Source organism: Malus domestica, chromosome 11, assembly GCF_042453785.1.
Source record: "Malus domestica chromosome 11, GDT2T_hap1".
In the NCBI taxonomy this organism is placed as follows: domain Eukaryota; kingdom Viridiplantae; phylum Streptophyta; class Magnoliopsida; order Rosales; family Rosaceae; genus Malus; species Malus domestica.
In genome coordinates this window covers 14931704-14950060 of record NC_091671.1, presented here as the reverse complement: position 1 = coordinate 14950060, position 18357 = coordinate 14931704, and the positions used below count along the sequence as shown (strand labels likewise).

Sequence of the window (18357 nt, the reverse complement as noted above, 5' to 3'; positions counted from 1 at the left end):
TGGGAGGATTTTCAACTTTATTTGATTCCTACAAGCCTGAAAGCAGTTATCATACATGATTCTCAAAATTCGCACTTGCCCTTTAGCAAATCTTCTGTCATATCTCTTGCTATCTTTTTGTTAAATATTTAAACCTTATAGTCACCCCTCTGTCATAACTAATTAACTCATTACCACTTTGCAACCAATTTGATCCAATAATCACTTAGAATTGATGATAATCAACCGTGCAACGACACTCAATACCTATAGGTACCCATAAAAAAGGGTGGCATACCATTTTCTAATTGCCATGCAGTAGAGAGAGAGAGAGATCAAAACTTGTCAAATTCATCTATCTACAATCACAACTTTTGAACATTAACTTATCTTGTTTTCTTAAAAATGATCAAAATGAATGGCTATCTATTTCTCTCTTGAAAGGAAAATTAGAAGAATAGTTGTACTAAAGCATAAATGTCAAGAATTAACAAACAAAAAAGAAAAGACTTAATGACAACATTTCATATTAATTAAGAGCTCTTACAGGCATACATCAACAAGGAGAATTCAACTTTGTCCTGCTCTTTGTGCACCATCTTCTCTTCCAACCACAATCGGCTGTCCATCCCACTTCTTGTTCTGAACATGAACACTGCATACCTTGATGAAGGATTGAAGAACCAATTATGAACATCCCACATCAGATCAACAAGCAACCCATCAACAAAAATTGTCTGATTCCCTCTAAAATTCCACTGCAGCCTCTTTACTCGGATCACCGTCTTTTTATCGATGCAAACAGATAAAACCGGATGTTTTAAGCCTTCATTTTCTCCACTACATTTTATCAGAATGTCATGTGCAATGCCTGTGTCACAGAATTGAGCTCTTGTAGAATAAAGAGCATTTCCGGAACAATGCTCTTGCCTCGAAACAAGACAGGCTTTCGCAACACCACTAGTCTTGAACTTCTTGCTTACAGCTTCTTCAGCCATGTCACCTAGAACTAGGCCTATTTCTGAATCAACCAAGACCAAAATGTAAAATCCCTCAACAGGTTCAGGACCACTAACATCATACTTTGCTCTAGAGAGATCCCAAAAGATTTCCATCCTCAATTTATCGGATTCGATGAGTTTGGTGCCTTTCTTCTTTCGGAAGATACGCGAATTCGTGTTCAACTTGAAGGATGCTGCTGATGGATCATCCGCTAGCTTAATGGTCAACCCTTGTACGTAGTGGTTTTTGCACCAGGAGACTGTAACCATGAGCTGCTTTTGAGCGGAGGAGAGAGTGATTCTGTAGACACACGAGACTGCATTTTGGACCGAAGGAGTTAAGTTTGGAGAAACACAAGCAGTGTTTGCATAGCTAGAACATGAAGGATGAGACACGTTCACTGCATTTTCATTGAAACAAGAAACTATGTCTCTCATTGTGTAAACAACAATTCCCAAGTTTCTAAACAATAAACAAAACCCAGCAGGCAGGCAGGCACCACTTTTGAGAGAGAGAGAGAGAGAGAGAGAGAGAGAGAGAGAGAGAGAGAGAGAGAGAGATCTGAAGGGTTTGGAGAAATGGATCTGTCTGGTTTCGTTTGGCTATTTGAACTGCGTTTGCTTGTTAGAATTTTGTGAATGGGAAAAATTTGACAGGTTGAGAATGAGAAGGAAGCTAAGGAAAGAAGAGAAATGAATTTAATACCTTGAAAACTGCATCTTGAGAAAGGAAAGAGGTAGAAGATTTAGACAGAAAACCTTCAAGCTTGCCTTGTTTATCTGCTTTGCCAGTTCATATGAGACATAAAAAAATCAAAAGAAAAAGGAAAGTAAGGAAAGGCTAACAAAGGAGTTGGACCTGGTCTGGACCGTATGGTACCATCACTATTTGTGACAGGATCATGGCTGCTTTTAATTCCTTTCTTTAAGTACAGGATGTGAATAAAAGGCAAAAGACAGGTAATTATAAATTTATAATGGATAAAACTTTGCTCTTTTGTTAAAAAAAAAAAAAAAAATTACCTTGGTCTTAATATGTAAGGAGTTGTTTTCTTTTATAAGATGACGTGTCATCAGTTAACTATACAATCTAAAATGATTTGTTTTCTTTATCATTTTCTAAAATTATCTCTACAAAACTCATTTAATTATGATATTATTTCATTATTCATATGCGTCAAACAAATTAACAGTTATAATACAAGTAATATCTCATCCTTGATCGTAAAATTGCTTGATTCATATGAATGTCTAAACAATTTTCAAATCGAATGAAATTTTCTAAATACAAGAGAATAAATGGTCTGGATAATAACGTTTGTACGGTGAGATGATATCACGTAATTATGGGCTCATTTGGAAGTCCTTTTAAAATGACTCAAAACACTTTTAGTGAAAGTGCATTGTAAGTAATCCTTAGTAAAAATGTAAGTGAATCCTTAAAAAGCACTTACAGTACTCCCTGCAAAAAGCACATAACTGGACGCTTCTTGCAGAAAGCCTTTTAAGGGCTTTTTGAAATCTAAAAACAATTTCACCAAAAGTACTTTCAGTCATTTTTTAAAAAAAAAACACTTCCAAATGAGATAGATATAAAAACCTTAGGAGTCAAGCATTGTCCAATCATATTTTCATGTTCTTGAATTTATCAATTAATTACTTTTCAATTGTCATCCAACCAATTTTATATAATACTGCATGTGTAAGTTTATCTTATGATGTTGGTCCCAAGCCTGGATAAAGAAAGAGGGAGAGTGTGTCAGGTAGTCGATGTCCGCACTCTATTTTTTCACATTGAATCCCTATGTAATGAATCCTAAGTGCTAAAGCTAGGTCATTACCCATAAGTGACGCGTTGTGTGGCATGGGCATAGTGATAAGTGATCAAGGGTCATTGTTTCTCCAACGAAGCCCTCATGCATTGTTAAACAAGCAAGGCGATGTAGAAACTTCTTTTTGAACAACTCCACTCAAGGTTGTTTGGAAGAATTTTAACGTTACTAGATGGGTGAGCTCAAAGAAGTTAGAACATAAGGGTATTGTTCAAGATAGTATAATGCATTTAGGAACGTGGAATATAGGAACCGTATTGGGAAAATCCATTGAAGTAGTAAAAGTTATGGTGAGAAGAAGGATAAGTATTATGTGCCTCCAGGAAACTAATGGGTTGGTCTTAAGGCAAAGGATCTGGAAAACACAGGTTTTCAGCTTTGGTATTTAGGCACAAACATATTGAGAAACGGTGTTGGCATCATTGTGGATAAGACTTTAACAAGAGATATTGTAGATGTTAAGAGGGTTGGAGATAGAATTATAGCAATCAAGATTGTAATAGGATAAGAACTCGCCAATGTGGGGTTGGATAGGAGTCTAAAGGAGAAATTTTGGGAAGATTTTGGAGAATTGGTTCAAGGAATCTCTCAGATAGAGAAGTTACTCAAATGAGGAGATTTAAATGGACATGTAGGCAAGGAGATGTGAAACTTTAGAGGTTGTTATGGTGGTCATGGTTTAAGGGAGAGAAATAAGGAGGGGAAAGCCATTTTGGATTTTACTACAATATGTTTATAGCCAATAACTTCTTTAAGAAGAGAGGAGCATGTGATCACTTATAAGAGTGGGTAATCAACAAACAAATAGATTTCCCTTTAAGAGGGATCGTATAACTTGTAATGATTGTATAACATCGACTGTTGGTAATGGATGCATATATCAAAAGAGATAAAAAGAAATAACAAGACCTCGAAGTGTCCAAAAACTAGATGGTGGAATCTAAAAGGAGAAAAACAAGTCAGTTTCAAAGAGAAATTATTTGCCTAAGGCATTTGGGATATAGAGGGGAACACTATCCAAATGTGGAATTTCATGGCTAATTGTATCCAAAAGTTGCAAAAGGGGTATTAGGAGAGCCCAAGGTTTTCTCTTCACATCAAAAGTAATCTTGGTGGTGAAAAGCGGAGGCACAAGAAAGGGTTAATGCTAAAAACGAAAGTTGTAAAGCCTTACACAAGGATAAAACAATGAAAACTGTATGAGGTATAAGAGCAAATAAGGAGGCAAAGAAAGTTGCGAGAGAAGCGAAACTATTGACTTTTAAGGACATGTACAAGCGAGAGGTACCAAAGAAGGAGAGTTGGATATCTATAAATTGGCTAGAGCAAGGGAAAGGAAGACGAGAGACTTTAACCATGTAAGGTGCATGAAGGATGAGAACGGAAATGTTCTAGCTACAGAGAAAACAGTTAAAGATGGATGGCTTATTTTCATAATCTTTTCAATGAAGGACACAAAAAGAGTACTTCTTTGGGTGAGTTGAGTAACTCGAAAGAGTATAGAAATTACTCATTTTACCACAGAACTAGGAAAGATGAAGTGATTGTAGACGATATACTGATCGAAGTGGTGGAAGGTCTTGGGAGAGTCGGGCATAGCATGGCTCACAAACCTTTTCAATGAGATTTTGAAAAGGAAGAAGATGCCAAATGAGTGGCAAAAAAGTACTTTGGTGCCTATTTACAAGAATAAGGTCGACATACAAAACTGCATGAACTATAGGAAAATTAAGTTATGAGTCATACAATACAACTTTGGAAAAGAGTATTTGAGCATAAACTAAGGTAAGAGATATAGGTCTAAGACATTCAATTTAGGTTCATGCCAGACTGCTCAACTAAGGAGGCAATCTATCTCTTATGGAGATAGATGGAACGATATATAGATATGCAAAAAGAATTTGCACATAGTGTTTATAGATCTATAAAAAGCATATGAGTGGCATATATCCAAGCAATAAAGGATATGTAGGATAGAATAAGGACTACAAAAAGAACTCATAAAGGATAAACTGTAAGCTTTTCGATAACCATAGGGTTATACCAAGGCTTATCTTTAAGTTCTTACTTTTTTGTTTTGGTAATGGACGAGGTAAAAGGACATATTCAAGATGATATCCCTTGGTATATGCTTTTCTCATATGATATAGTGCTGATAGATGAAATGCATAAGGGAGTAAATGTGAAGCTTAACATTTGGTGGGAAGTATTGAAATCTAAAGGTTTTCGCCTAAGTAGGTCAAAGACGGAGTATATGGACTGCAAGTTTGGTGGGAATGTGGGTCTAAATGATATAGGGTTAAGGATTGGAGATCAAGAAATACCAAAGAGTGAACATTTTCAATATCTTGGATCTATCTTGCAAAAGAACAAAGAATTAGATGGAGATCTCAACCATAGAACATAAGCTAAATGGATGAAGTGGAAGAGAGCATCAAGTGTGTTGTGCGATCATCATATACCAGTAAAGCTTAATGGAAAATTTTATAGGAAGGCAATAAAGCCAGCAATGTTTTATGGCACAAAATGTTAGGCGGTCAAAAAGCAATACGTGCAATAAATGAGTGTAGCAGATATGAGAATGCTTAGATGTGTGGGTATACGAGAAATGATAGGATTAAGAACAATGATATCTAAGGTAAAATAGGAGTGCCCGCAGTTGAAGATAAGATGAGAGAAAATCGGTTAAGATGGTTTGGACACATGAATTGAAGACCCATATATGCTCCAGTTAGAAGATGTGATTATGAAAATGAGGCTCAAAGCAAAAAAGATAGAGAAAGATTTTGAAAAAGACTTTAAGAAAAGAAACGGACATGGAGCTAACAGAATATTGACGCAAAATCAAGCATAGTGGCATTCTATAATTCATACAGCCGATCCTACTGAGTAAGATAAGACTTGGTTGTTGTTGTTGTTGTTATTTATCCGACCATTTTATATGAGTATGTACACAACTAGACATCAATATCCTTTATTTCACTAGTATACCTTTTATATCAGATTCAATTTATCTTTGAGATATATTATTAGAGATAAATTGCAGTAAACTACACAATGTGTTAGGAATAATTGGTATCAAATTCTTATGAGAGTCCAAACTTAAGATTTTTTTATTTATAAAAAGTACTATTACTCCTGGACCATAGTGCCAGTAACACCCTTAAATATTTTAGAACCCATCATTAATTAAAGTCTGCATAAATTTAGTTTTACAAATTACTTCATGAAATCCAAATAACCTTTTCGTTGTTAATAACTAGCAATACGGCACATGAGATATTTTTGCTAGGAAAGTTATAAGATATAGAAAGAAGTAGTGGGACAAAGGATTAAAAAAAAGGATTTTTCTATTAATTTTTAGTTTTTAATTACTATTTTTCTTTTCATACGTCAACTTATTTTTTAATAGGTTTTTTTTTTCTTCACAAATGGTTCCTGAAATTGACCTTTACCATTAATATAGTCTCTGAAATTAAAAATTAATTAGTTTAGTTTAGTCCATAAAAATAGGTGTCGCAAATCAATATGATCTTTCAGTCACAATTCAGTTAAAGATTCAGTTAAGTGCTGATGTTGCACATAAATGGGTCTCATATATATATTTTTCTCACAAATGGTCCTTAGAATTGACCCGCAACATTAAAATGGTCCCTGAAATTGACCTGCGACATCAAAATGGTCTCTAAATTTGAAAATCAATCAATTTAGTCTCGCAAGTAAGTGTCCCAAATCTTCGAAGTAGGTCCTACTATAAGAAAAAAATTTCATTGTGCAAAAAGGTATTTAGACAATTTTTTAATTAATTAGTAAACTCACATCAGCACATAAAATTTTTTTTTACAGAATTGTGGCGGAATGATCATATTGATTCACGATACCTATTTTCAAGGACTACATTAACCGATTTTCAATTTTAGGGACCATCTTGATAGTGTAGGTCAATTTCAAGGACCATCTTGATGATGTGAGTCAATTTCAGGGACCATTTGTGATAAAATCATAAATTTTGTGGCGCCTATTTATGTGTCACATCAGCACTTAATGGATTTTTTAACAGAATTATGATAGAATGACCACATTGATTTGTGACACATATTTTCAGGGATTACATTAATTGATTTTCAATTTCATGAATCATCTTGATGATGAAGGTCAATTTCAGGGATCATTTGTGATAAAAACCTTTGTAAATAATATCATTTGTTAATAAAAATTAATGATGATATGGGCATGCAGTAGAATTATTATGAAGTAACTATGATAGTGAACGTTGACCCGCAAAATAAATTCAGTCTCTAGACGCACCAACTCCTGCTCCCAACACATGACCTATAAGTAAGAGCAAGCATAATGTGTACCTGCAATGAGATATAAAGTTTCCTATGTGGTTTTCTTTTTCTATTTCTTACTGAATATTTGGTCCACCGTTGTTAGTCTCTCAACTTTGTCGAAAAATATTTTGAGTTCTAATCTCATAAACGATAGGTGTTAGATAAAAATCAATGAAAGAGGGATCATTTGTGACTATTTTTATATAAGTTTTGGTTTATATTCATTACTACATTTATTTATTATATGAAAAATATCATGTGGTTCCTGGTTGGAAAGTGGGATTAGGAACATTAATTTAATGGGAACCCATCACATGAACCCTATTTATGGGTGAGTGAGCAGCTCCTCCTGTGTCCCTTATGATTATTATATATAGGTTCCAAAATTTGTTGATATAGTGATATGGATTAAAGTAGCACTAAAGGTTTTAGAGGAAAATAACTAGATATGATTTAGACTTTGAGATTAAGGCTTATAGGATGATTTAGACTTTGATTGTGCAGGTATTAGCTATGCAGCTGTTATGTTATCATGTTACCGTGTTAATTACACCCATTAACATCATAGAGAAATGTTACCTTGTTACACAAGTTTGAGGTATTGTATACTATGTTGTAACTTGTCAGGCTATCAAATCTAACCATTCTTCATATTAATAATCGGTTTTGTTTCAAGTTAAGAAAATGGTTCTTTCAAAAGAAGTGTTAGGAAATTTGTTGAGTTTTATTTTCAACTGTGTTAATGTATACATCGACAATAAATTTGCATTGTAAAAAAGTACGGTTAATTACACTGAAGAAAAGTCTATATATCTGCAAATTAACGAGGCATTATATATATAACTTATTGAGTCTTGTTGCAAGCGTGAGGCATACCTTTGAGCTATGGACCCCAGATGTTGTGGCTGTGGTACATATATATATAACTTGTTGAGTCTTGTTACAAGCGTGAGGCATACCTCTGAGCTATGGACCCCAGATGTTGTGGCTGTGGTACATATATATTCTTCATCATGGCTGAGTTGCTCATGAAAAATGTATAGGTATGTCATGATATATTGTCTGTTAACAACTTCGTACTGCATATTAATTTACCTCCATGCAATGTATAACAATTAACTTCCCTAACAAACACATCAGGTAAATTCCTTTTATCAGCATATTTCGCTATTATTTTTCCTGCAATGTTCAGTATTTCATATTACCATGTTTCATCATCCAGGTCGTGGAAAATGGGGTTTACCATAATACCATTTAAATTGTTGGTTAAAATATTCACCTTTTAAAAAAAAAAAAACTGAATGTTTCTCTTGCTAAATATACAACTTTTTAAAGTAATTCAACAACATAAAATGTCATTTGACAAAAAATAAAAACATCATAAACTGCCACAAAATTCTTCATCGCCAATATTCATATATACTAATATGTGATCTTTGTGATTTCTCTTTTGTTTCTCAATTATTTATAACTTTCTCGTGTTGTAATTTCTCGTCGGTCCAATATATTACTCAAACAATTGAAAAATAATGCTTACCAAATTAATTCCTTATTATCTTACTTCAAGCAAATATTCTTGAATCATGAATTCTTAATTGCAAGTATGGAAGGAAATTAAATCCTGCCAACCAAATTGATTAGGCAGCAGATGTACTTGTGCATTGTCAATATATACTAAAGATTATCTTTTAAGTGTGTGACACCCCAAATTTCATAGACTAATGTATACATTGATTTGATCTGTCATTCATTAACTAATTATAATAATCTGCCTATTGCCAATTTAACAACTTCACTTTGCTTAAAGCACTTCCAGTGTGTAAGGATTCCCCATAGTAATTGGCAATTGAATCTCCTCTATTGAATAATAACTGCATTTAATGAACAATAATTGTCTTTTGCATCTCCACCTCTAAACTGAATAGTCATAGTAATAGGCAATAAAATATTATTATTGTTTATTTTATAAAATAATAAAAAATTATTTTATTTGTAATTTCCCAAAAGACTAACTGAAATTGCAGACTTCTTCAAAACCCTTTACAGAGAAAAAGAAAATAAATAATTACGAGAATGATGGTACCATACCTTTTCAAAAGGATCAGAATCCTCTCATGACCTTAAAAAACTGAGCCTGCAAAGTAGGAGATCGTGGTCGTTGAAATTTGATCAAACAGCTACAAACAAGGGAAAAGTTATAATAATTGTAGCCGTTGAATTAAATTTCAACGGCCACGATTGCCTGCTCAGTAGGCTCAGTTTTTTAAGGTCAGGAGAGGATCCTGATCCTTTTCAAAAGTCAGCCGTCATATAACATATAAATATAATTGTCTATTTATACTTAATATATATATATATATATATATATATATAATTGTATTGAGATACATAAATTGCAAAATAGAATGACATATAGTTAGAGATGGGTTGCACTATACTACACAATGTGCTAGAAATAATTGGTATCAAATTCTTATGAGAATTCGAATTTAAGATTTTTCATTACAAATAAATATTACTACTAGATTATAGTGCTAGTAGCACCCTTAAATATTTTTAAAACAATGCATAAAACTGGTCGGAAGTGTATCAGGGTAGGACTTCTGACCAGAAAAGGTCGCTCTGTAGTTGTATAATTCTCGAACATAGATGCATATGTTTTCTTAATAACAATGCAATTTCCCTGAGCAGCCTATCGGCTGGGAAGGATAAACCTATAAAAGGTTAACAGGAAAATATAAAGCCTAACTACAAAAGAAACTAGTCCTTCACGCAACAAGAAAACTTTTGAGACTTTAGTAGGAAAGAACTAAATATGGGCATATTTTAACTAAAATAGTTCGTCTACTTCTATTTTCTTTGATGATCATATTGTGATTTGTAACTCGGTTTAGGTTTAGAATTTACGGCATTGAGTTTACATTAGAAAAACAATTTGAAGGAAAATACTTGCATTCACCTCATATTCACTCTTTGCGGATAACGTATCTTCACTTATCAAGTTTTATAATCGGAACAATTCAGGTTTTGATAATCATTTGAAGATCATCCCTTCAAAAAATCATTTGAATCATATATCATTTAGTACTGCAAATGTATGGAACCAATTGACAATAGAAGTAGCAAGTAAAATATTCATGATAAACCGTTCATTTATTTGATATAAAGTTACTAGCGGACATCATGGAATTGTTAATCATCATTGTTCATTTTTTTGGCTCTCTTCATGTTTAACAATGTTACAACTTAACCTTAATTTTCAGCGTGTGAAACACACACAAAAATATTATGTGACATTATAATCATCAAATCTTACAGTCCAATATTACACAATGATGAGGTTCTAGTTAATTACATAAAATCACATTGTTATAGCATTGTTACTATAACAATGTTTATGTTGTGGACGTCCCGTTACACTGTCAAGATAGCCTATTATATATGCAAGAACCTGTATGCATTATAAAGTTATTGTTCAGAATAAATGGTACTGATACTCCTCTTTTAAAGTAACAATCTCTAATAGAAGTGACCCTACCATTATATGTTAGATCGATCTATATTTAGAGATATGTTAGCAAGTGTACTAATTCTATGTGCCTAATAGAGCTATCTATATATCCATACCTAAGAACATTGGTTGAAGGCTTTACAAAGCCCGCCTTGAGGGTAGCTGAAGTATGCGCCCGCCTAGGGCTCCTAAATTTTTTCCAATTCAAATTCAATAAAAATATCAAAAACTAAAATCATAGGAAATAAAATAATTTTCCACAACAAAAAAAAAAAAAGTTTTACTTGTTTTTTCATTTTGCTCACACACATAACTATAGTTTTACACGTATACGGAAATTACTATCCTCTTCACTCCAGTATTTTCCCCAGTTATCAAATGCAGTCTCTATAATCCAGCCGTTCACTCATTTACTGAACGTAATAAGTAATATTGTAATAATAGAAATGATTGGAATTTGGCATACCGAATAGGGACTCCTCTTTCGCTCCGACTTGGGCGTTTTTAGTTTGTTTCTCTGTCAAGTTATTATTTGTGGAATATTGAGTTGATTGTTGCGTTGTGATTTCACAAGAAAGATTGAATGAGCTAGTTATTTTATTAATTGAAAAGGAATTGGTTTAAAAATTAGATTATGTAAACTTAATTAGTACAATTTACGTCTAAAAACACGAGACGTGCAGTATTTAAGTAATGTTTATCTATCTTTCTTCTTTTGATATATTTTTTAACAATATTTGATGTACAAATAGACTTACCATGTGTTTAGCAAATTTTTTTTTTATACATATGAATGTACAAAGGGTCAGGCCAGAGAGTTAGAGAACTCTAGAACTCAACTTCAAAAGGTCGCCTACGGTCCCATTCTCAAGGCCACCGTGGATAAATACTCTTGACACACTAGGGCTACAAAGGCTCCAAAATTCCAAATATTATCTTATATTCTCCCATCCAAGAATTTAGAGAAGAAATATTATTTAGGAATGAGTATGCCGCTTTTTTTAGTTCAAACATGAACACCTAAATCAGCGGCCGCGAACGTGTGAGCAACGATGAAAACAGTTCATAGGAAAAGGATCTTTTTATTTTGGCATTATACCTAACAACAACTAACTCTACCAGCCTATAAATTGGACCAGAAAGCATAGAAAATCTTTCATTTGACACAAATTACCGTCGATAATAATGTGTAAAAGAAAAGATCCCACACTGGAATATTTTCTCATGACGTATGCCAAATCTGCAGAGTTTTGAACGTGGACCACTTGTTTTGTTCAAAGGAATTAGGCCATTTTGAGGAGGAAATATTGGAAGAAGATAGATATATAGTCCACTTGGCTAGGTCATGGATTATCCTTCACTCAACAATTTTGGCCTTTCTTTCTTGAGGATCTACATAAAATTGGAAATTGCTTGGAAATTGGAAGGCATGTATTATGTCATGCATGTTGCATGCAATTGCCTATTCAACTTTTGACCACAAAAAAAAAAATTGGCTATTCAACTGAAAACATGATTTGATAAAAAATTAAAATTAAAAAAAATTAAAAAAAAAACTGAAAACATGAAATAGTGTCAGAGCCAACTGTTTTTTTTTTCTTTGTCAAAAGATAGATTTATTAGATTAGATAGCCAACATAGTCCGAACTCACACCTTAATGTAAAAGTAACATTCTTCTTCACCATTATAGTAGAGGACCACTTACATTGGAACCAACTGTTTTCCATATTATAGGGAAGTTGCGGGCCTGGGTTGGTAACTTGGCTCTCGAAGAATGAAAGAAAATAAATAAAATAACAAAAAAATTAGTAAAATAAAATAAAATGATTGGGGTTTGCCCCTTTGTTTAAGTGCATAAAAATTCTGCTGATCTCAATCAATATTGTCGTGTTCCGTGGGTTTATGATGATGGGCACTGAAATTTTCTTCTGAATAATCAAAGGCCTTCTCCCTCCATCTCTTAATATAATATTGTGTGCGTGTAAGCAGGCATGTGTGTGAGAAATGGACAGAAGACAGAGACAGATAGCTCTACACCGACAAGATAGAGATAGTCAGCTAATGAACAAATTAGTTTCTTTAATTTTCTATCTAATGGTTTATAAGAGTGCTAATTAATCATGTTTTCAGGTTTATCAAGAGCTTAAAGCTTTGGAATTTATTGTAGTTTATACAAAATATATTAATCATACATTAGGATTCGGATGTTGGCCTGTTGTTTTAGGTCAAGGAGAGGAATTTGATAGGCATAGATGAAGATTAATTTTAAATTTATGAGAAGGTGGGTAAAGAATTTTTCAAATAATCAAGTCTTTAAACTGATTACCATTAGGCTTTGGAAGTCAACTACTCAAATGATCAAAATCAAAACATCTCATAGAAACTAAGCTACACTTGGAGGAAATAACTCCACTCTGTTAATGTGTACAACACGTTGGAAAGCACCTATTGTTTGATTTGAACCATGATTATATCTTCGTGTGATTCTGTGAGTGGCTCATTCAGTATTTGATCACTTCACACTGTAAGTCAAGACCAAGCGCTCATTTAAAAAGATATATCTTCGATCTTATTTATCTTGTGATTAGATCACGTAAACAATATTACGCTTACACAAAAATATACTCCTGTGACAATGAAGTCTTTCTACACAACAAACCTCTCCCACGCATGACAATAACTAAGTATGAGTTCCCCTGTCGATCTTCTTTCTCTCCAAGTCTTTTCAAAATCACAAGTCACAACCAGTGGCCTAGTTGAATATATGGCCAATTAATTTATCAACCAAATTTAATATGACATCTCATCTACTAATTAATTAAATAAAGCCATGTGAAAACTTAGGTTTTTCAAAGTAAGTATATGTATTAAAATATATTACTAAAATAATCATGCGATGTATCTGCCAATTAAGTCAAAGATATTGCATGTAAGCATCCATTGAAACCTGATGCATTTGTTGCTTCTTGGAAGTTGTTAGAAGTCCATTTTGGTTGTTAAAACAAGTGAAAACTGACTTCGAAATTGCCATTCAATTCCTGCATCATCAGAATAATATAATATTTCAGAAAATATTAACAATATAATTTAGCTCCATTTGCTGGCACATTTGTATTGCTATTTTTAATACAAATTGCAAATAATTTTTTTAACATACGATATTATCTACATTAAAAGGGTCAAGAAGTGGGTTAAGCCTCACAATAAACTAGCAATAATATGGTCCAAATTTGTCTTTGACGAGAATCGAACGATACCAAACGTAGATATATCGTAATTGTAGTAAGCCTTTCTATTTGGGGGAAGAAGCTGTTTTTGGTCAACTTGTGCTGTCTTCAGGAAGGTTGCAGATGTTAGACAAGATGTAAATCATCGCAGAAACGAATCTTTTGTTTGAATATGTTGCCAACCAAACCACCTCTTTTGTTTGTTTTGAAGTGTACGTACATGTGTTTTGGTGTTGAATTTGCATGTCTTTTGAAAAAATGTTGAGAACGTGAAGAACTTGGAAAACAAGTTTGCTCGCCACATTTAATCATCTTGCTGATTACCGCTTAGTCTCTAGGTATGTACTCGTTCTACGTTGAACAATTGAAGGAGGTTCTAAGTTCTGATCTCATGGTCACTAGAGGATCCCCATGTATGTGTTCGATTGGTACAAAAATATTGGGAAATTGGTTGTTCGGATGATTCGAAAGCATCCAAATGTTGAACTAAGGGTGATATGACGAGACGAGGAGGACGTCCAATCGATTTGTTTGGCAACCAAAATTTTAGCTTCCGATCATTTTAGCTAATTGCTCAAAATTATTTGTGTAACAATAAAACAACCACAAGAGCAACACAGTTTTTGCTATAAAGTATAATAATAAAAAAATACACGTGTTATAATATAAATAAATTTTAATAGTGGATTTTTCACCAAAGAATTTCTCATGTGAACAAATTTGGAAAAGGAAATCATAGCTGCAACCAAGGTTATACGGGCCCATTGAAATTTTAACACAATTGAGAAAAAGTAATGCAATTGGGCCGATCCAGTTCACTCTTCTTCTACCGTGCCTTCGCATCTCATAGGGGGATTGTGTAGGAGCAGTTTGGTTTAGGGTTGCTCTCCCGCACACTTTTTTTCACGAGTGAAGGGTTAAAATTTAACTAAATCCCGTTCACTCGTGGAAAAAAAAAAATGTGCGGGAAGAATTTCCAATAGAACGTGATACGTGGGAAGATGAGGGCTGTTTTCATGAATAAAGAATGTTAGCAGACTGATGCGCCATGAGCAAATGCTGCAAATCGTGTTTACAATATTTACTGGAAAAAATTAACTGAGATCTAGACTCTAGAGATTTGAAATCAAAGTTGATCTCTAAGTAAATGACTCATCTGCATTCACAAATCAACAAAGTTCCAACAGGAGCTATACGATCATTTAAGGATCGAAGTGAAACAAGATAAGCAATGAATGATCGATTGTTACTCAGCAAATAGCAGTAAGGGTGTCAATGGAGTGATTTATATAAGGAAACGAATACAAATGACTGAAAACAATGGATACTATGCTTCTAAGAAAGATCATTCAGATCAAAAGGAAAAAAAAATCAAGTGAATCTAATTACCCCAGAAAACAAAACGACATTTTAACTCCGAAACAAGCCTTCTGTTTTGTGCTAAAAATAGAAGCTCAACAAACTTAAACTATCCCAACACACCGTCTCCAACAAAGTAAATTAACTATCGCTCAGTAACAATATGCTTCGCATGACTAGTTGATAACATAGCCTTCTTCTCATCTTGCTAGTTGTTACTACATACACTCTACAGCAAGCAGCCGGTTCAATAGATACTAACATACTTGCCTATTAAGCAAGTAGAGGTACAAGTGACAGGACTCCTTTAGAGAGACGTCCTCATTCCAAAATCTCTCGCAAATCAAATATACGACATTGTAACTCAAAAAGAATATTGATAAAAGAGAAACAACTGAGACCTAGATTTCAGGCCTTACCATTCCACAACCAGGGTTATTTCTTTTCCCAAAGGCAAACCGTCCAAAGACAACTCGTCTCGTATTTTATTTGTTACTCTGATACAAATTGTTTAACTTGACATTTCTTCAAAGCAATCCAAGTACATCATCTAATTCATGAATCTTAAATTGAATTCACCATGTAACAAACAAGAAGAATTTCACGAGATGCCAAAGATTTCCTATTTAATTCAAAACAAGCATGTTCAGCAGTTAACCTCGAAAGACAAGCATTTTGACTTTCCAAGGGAACTTATCGGCAAATTCAAGAACAGTAGAAGAAGTCTTGATCTATGCATGCACACGCTCCTAGATGGGACTGATGTAATTCACAAATCTACCTGTTGCCCATGGGAAAATAGAACCATCAGGTAACTCCAATAACACCTATTAAATTTGTAAAAGAAGAAGTCCGAAAATTCAGCACATAAATCAGGTATCGTGGCTATCTCATTCTTTCCTCTTTTTTTATCATTTGGTTTTGACAACTGATGCTTGATAGCATAAACCACATAAATTTCAAACTTTTGAACAACAATACTTGTAAGTTGTAACATATTCATTATTCACCAAAGACATTTCTGACAAGTGCAAGTACATCCCACCTCTGCGAAAGATGTAGTCAGTAAATGCAGTGAATATAACAATACTACTAGGGAAGTGATTTCAGCACATCCCTTTTGGCTTTCTCTCCCCCTGCAGCCCCATGTTTATTTCTAGCATTTCGATTGAAGAAATGAAACGATAATCAAAGGACATAAGCAAACAATGGTGTGCAGAAGAAGAAAAGGGGTGTGTGGAAATCATTTCCCTACTGCAAACATTTACCCATTTGGCCAATTTAACGAATCAATGGTAAACGGTGCTAATTTATGATTATTGTATCCATAGAAATTTAACATGGTTAGAGCTTACCTTCTTAATCTATCAACTAACATTAGCATTTATAACGAAATAAAGGACAATAAAAGTGGCAAAAGTAAACAGATGAACATCATACTATATAACAAACCTATAGAACATTGAATAGCAATTAACAAACAACACGCCGGTAAAACGATAGGAAGACGTAAACATTGATGAAACAACACCAAATTAAGAGAAAATGAGGAGCGGTAGGAACCTTCGGAGGAGGTGGCCAGGGCGGGGAGCTTGGAGATAAGGCAAGCGGACGCAATGGCAGTGTGGAGCGGTTGAAGAGAGCTCAATTCACGCCGCAACAGCCTTCCAATGCAAGTATAAACAAGATTATTACATTCATATACATTTGAAAAGTAAGTATATTGCATCTATATCAAAGAAAGAAACTACCTTGAGGAAGGGGAGCGACGAGCCATGAAATTGGACGGAATCGAAGGGCATGGCGCTGCTGAAATTCTTGTTCTTGCTGTTGACGTCGCTGCTCGGAAAAACGCGCGCAGAATTGTCGATCTTCCAGCGATCGAAGCTGACATTTTTCTTATCTCTGTTAATCTCTGAATTTCGATTCCAAACCCTAAAACCTCTGTAAAACCCCCATTTCAGTCGCGGAGAGAGTGATGGGGACACAGCTCTAATTCACGTCCGGCTTCGTATTGGGTTGGGCTAGATGAAATGGTATCGTATACGGGCCCAATATATTTTGGGCTTTTAGCCTGAACTTTCAACCAACATGCCGAGTGGGTAGTTGTTGAAATATATTTCTTTTACAGAGCGATGTTCGATTATTCTGGTGAGGGGCTTTTAGATCACGGTCCAAAAAGTGTAGGTTGTTTTTTCTGACTAGGTAGAGTTATTTAATTACATATTTTTGTTTCAATTATTCAATTTTATATTTTTAGAAAGAAAAAAATCTTAATTCATTACCTTTTGTGATAAAGTATATATATAAAAAAAAATGCAATGCAATTAATCTGTGTTATAGGTAGACTAACATTAAAAACCTATGGCATAGGTAGACAATTAAATATATATTCTATCCATAAGCAAGATATGAAACATAACTACAAAATACAAAAATATAATACCTACAAGTAAGATACAACTATACATGTTTATTATAAATATAAATCTTTCATATAGTAGATAAATACAATCAACCTGTGATATAGGTTGATTATAAAAAAAAAATTTAAAAAATTATAAATGGGGTTTGGACAGAAGAACAAAAAATAACAAAAAAAATGAAATAATTAAAGAGATTACTAAAAAGAAATTAATTTTTATAATAAATCTTATCAACAAATAATACTTATTGATAATAAAATGATCCTAAATTTAAAAATTTGGACTTATTTTAAGAAACTGGATTATTTCTAATATTGGTTAAAAAATTGGACTTACATCAAGTTTTCCCTCCTAGTAATACGAGAGTATTGAGGGATTTGAATTCGATTGAAAGGTAGCAAGAGTGAGAGCACATTATTCAGATCAACTAAATTGTCATTTATCTATGTTGTATGGATATTATGTGTTATCTGTTGCACCATTTGATATGTTATAATCTACTCGTGAAACGGTGAAAAGGTTTTGTATAGCATTAGAGTAGGGAACTCTCCAACAAAAAAAATTGGGTAAATTGCATAAAACTATCTCAACTATTGGGCCATTAACAGTTTCATGCCTCGTTTTAAAAAGTTTCAATGTCATACCTTATCTTCGAATTTGTTGCAATGTCATACATTTCGTCAGTTG

The 18357-nt window shown here is 33.6% G+C and overlaps 2 protein-coding genes across 4 annotated transcripts; both read right to left on the bottom strand.

Moving 5' to 3' along the window:
* Window positions 1-385: 385 nt before the first annotated feature.
* Window positions 386-1898, bottom strand: LOC103447985 (uncharacterized). 3 transcript variants are annotated; one of them, XM_029088629.2, is made up of 2 exons: window positions 1687-1878; window positions 386-1297 (listed from the first exon to the last, which is right to left on the bottom strand). In XM_029088629.2, exon 2 carries the CDS (start codon window positions 1248-1250, stop codon window positions 513-515), a length of 738 nt encoding a protein of 245 aa, XP_028944462.1. In that variant the 5' UTR covers window positions 1251-1297; window positions 1687-1878; the 3' UTR covers window positions 386-512. The 3 variants fall into 3 exon arrangements, with proteins under 3 accessions (XP_028944462.1, XP_008385436.1, XP_008385435.1); XM_008387214.4 differs by having other exon boundaries at window positions 386-1381; window positions 1687-1876; XM_008387213.4 differs by having other exon boundaries at window positions 386-1898.
* Window positions 1899-15700: 13802 nt separating this feature from the next.
* LOC103447983 (uncharacterized) lies at window positions 15701-17335 on the bottom strand. The gene is made up of 3 exons (XM_008387212.4): window positions 16996-17335; window positions 16808-16908; window positions 15701-16025 (listed from the first exon to the last, which is right to left on the bottom strand). Exons 1-3 carry the CDS (start codon window positions 17136-17138, stop codon window positions 15994-15996), a joined length of 276 nt encoding a protein of 91 aa, XP_008385434.1. The 5' UTR covers window positions 17139-17335; the 3' UTR covers window positions 15701-15993.
* Between the last annotated feature and the right edge of the window lie 1022 nt (window positions 17336-18357).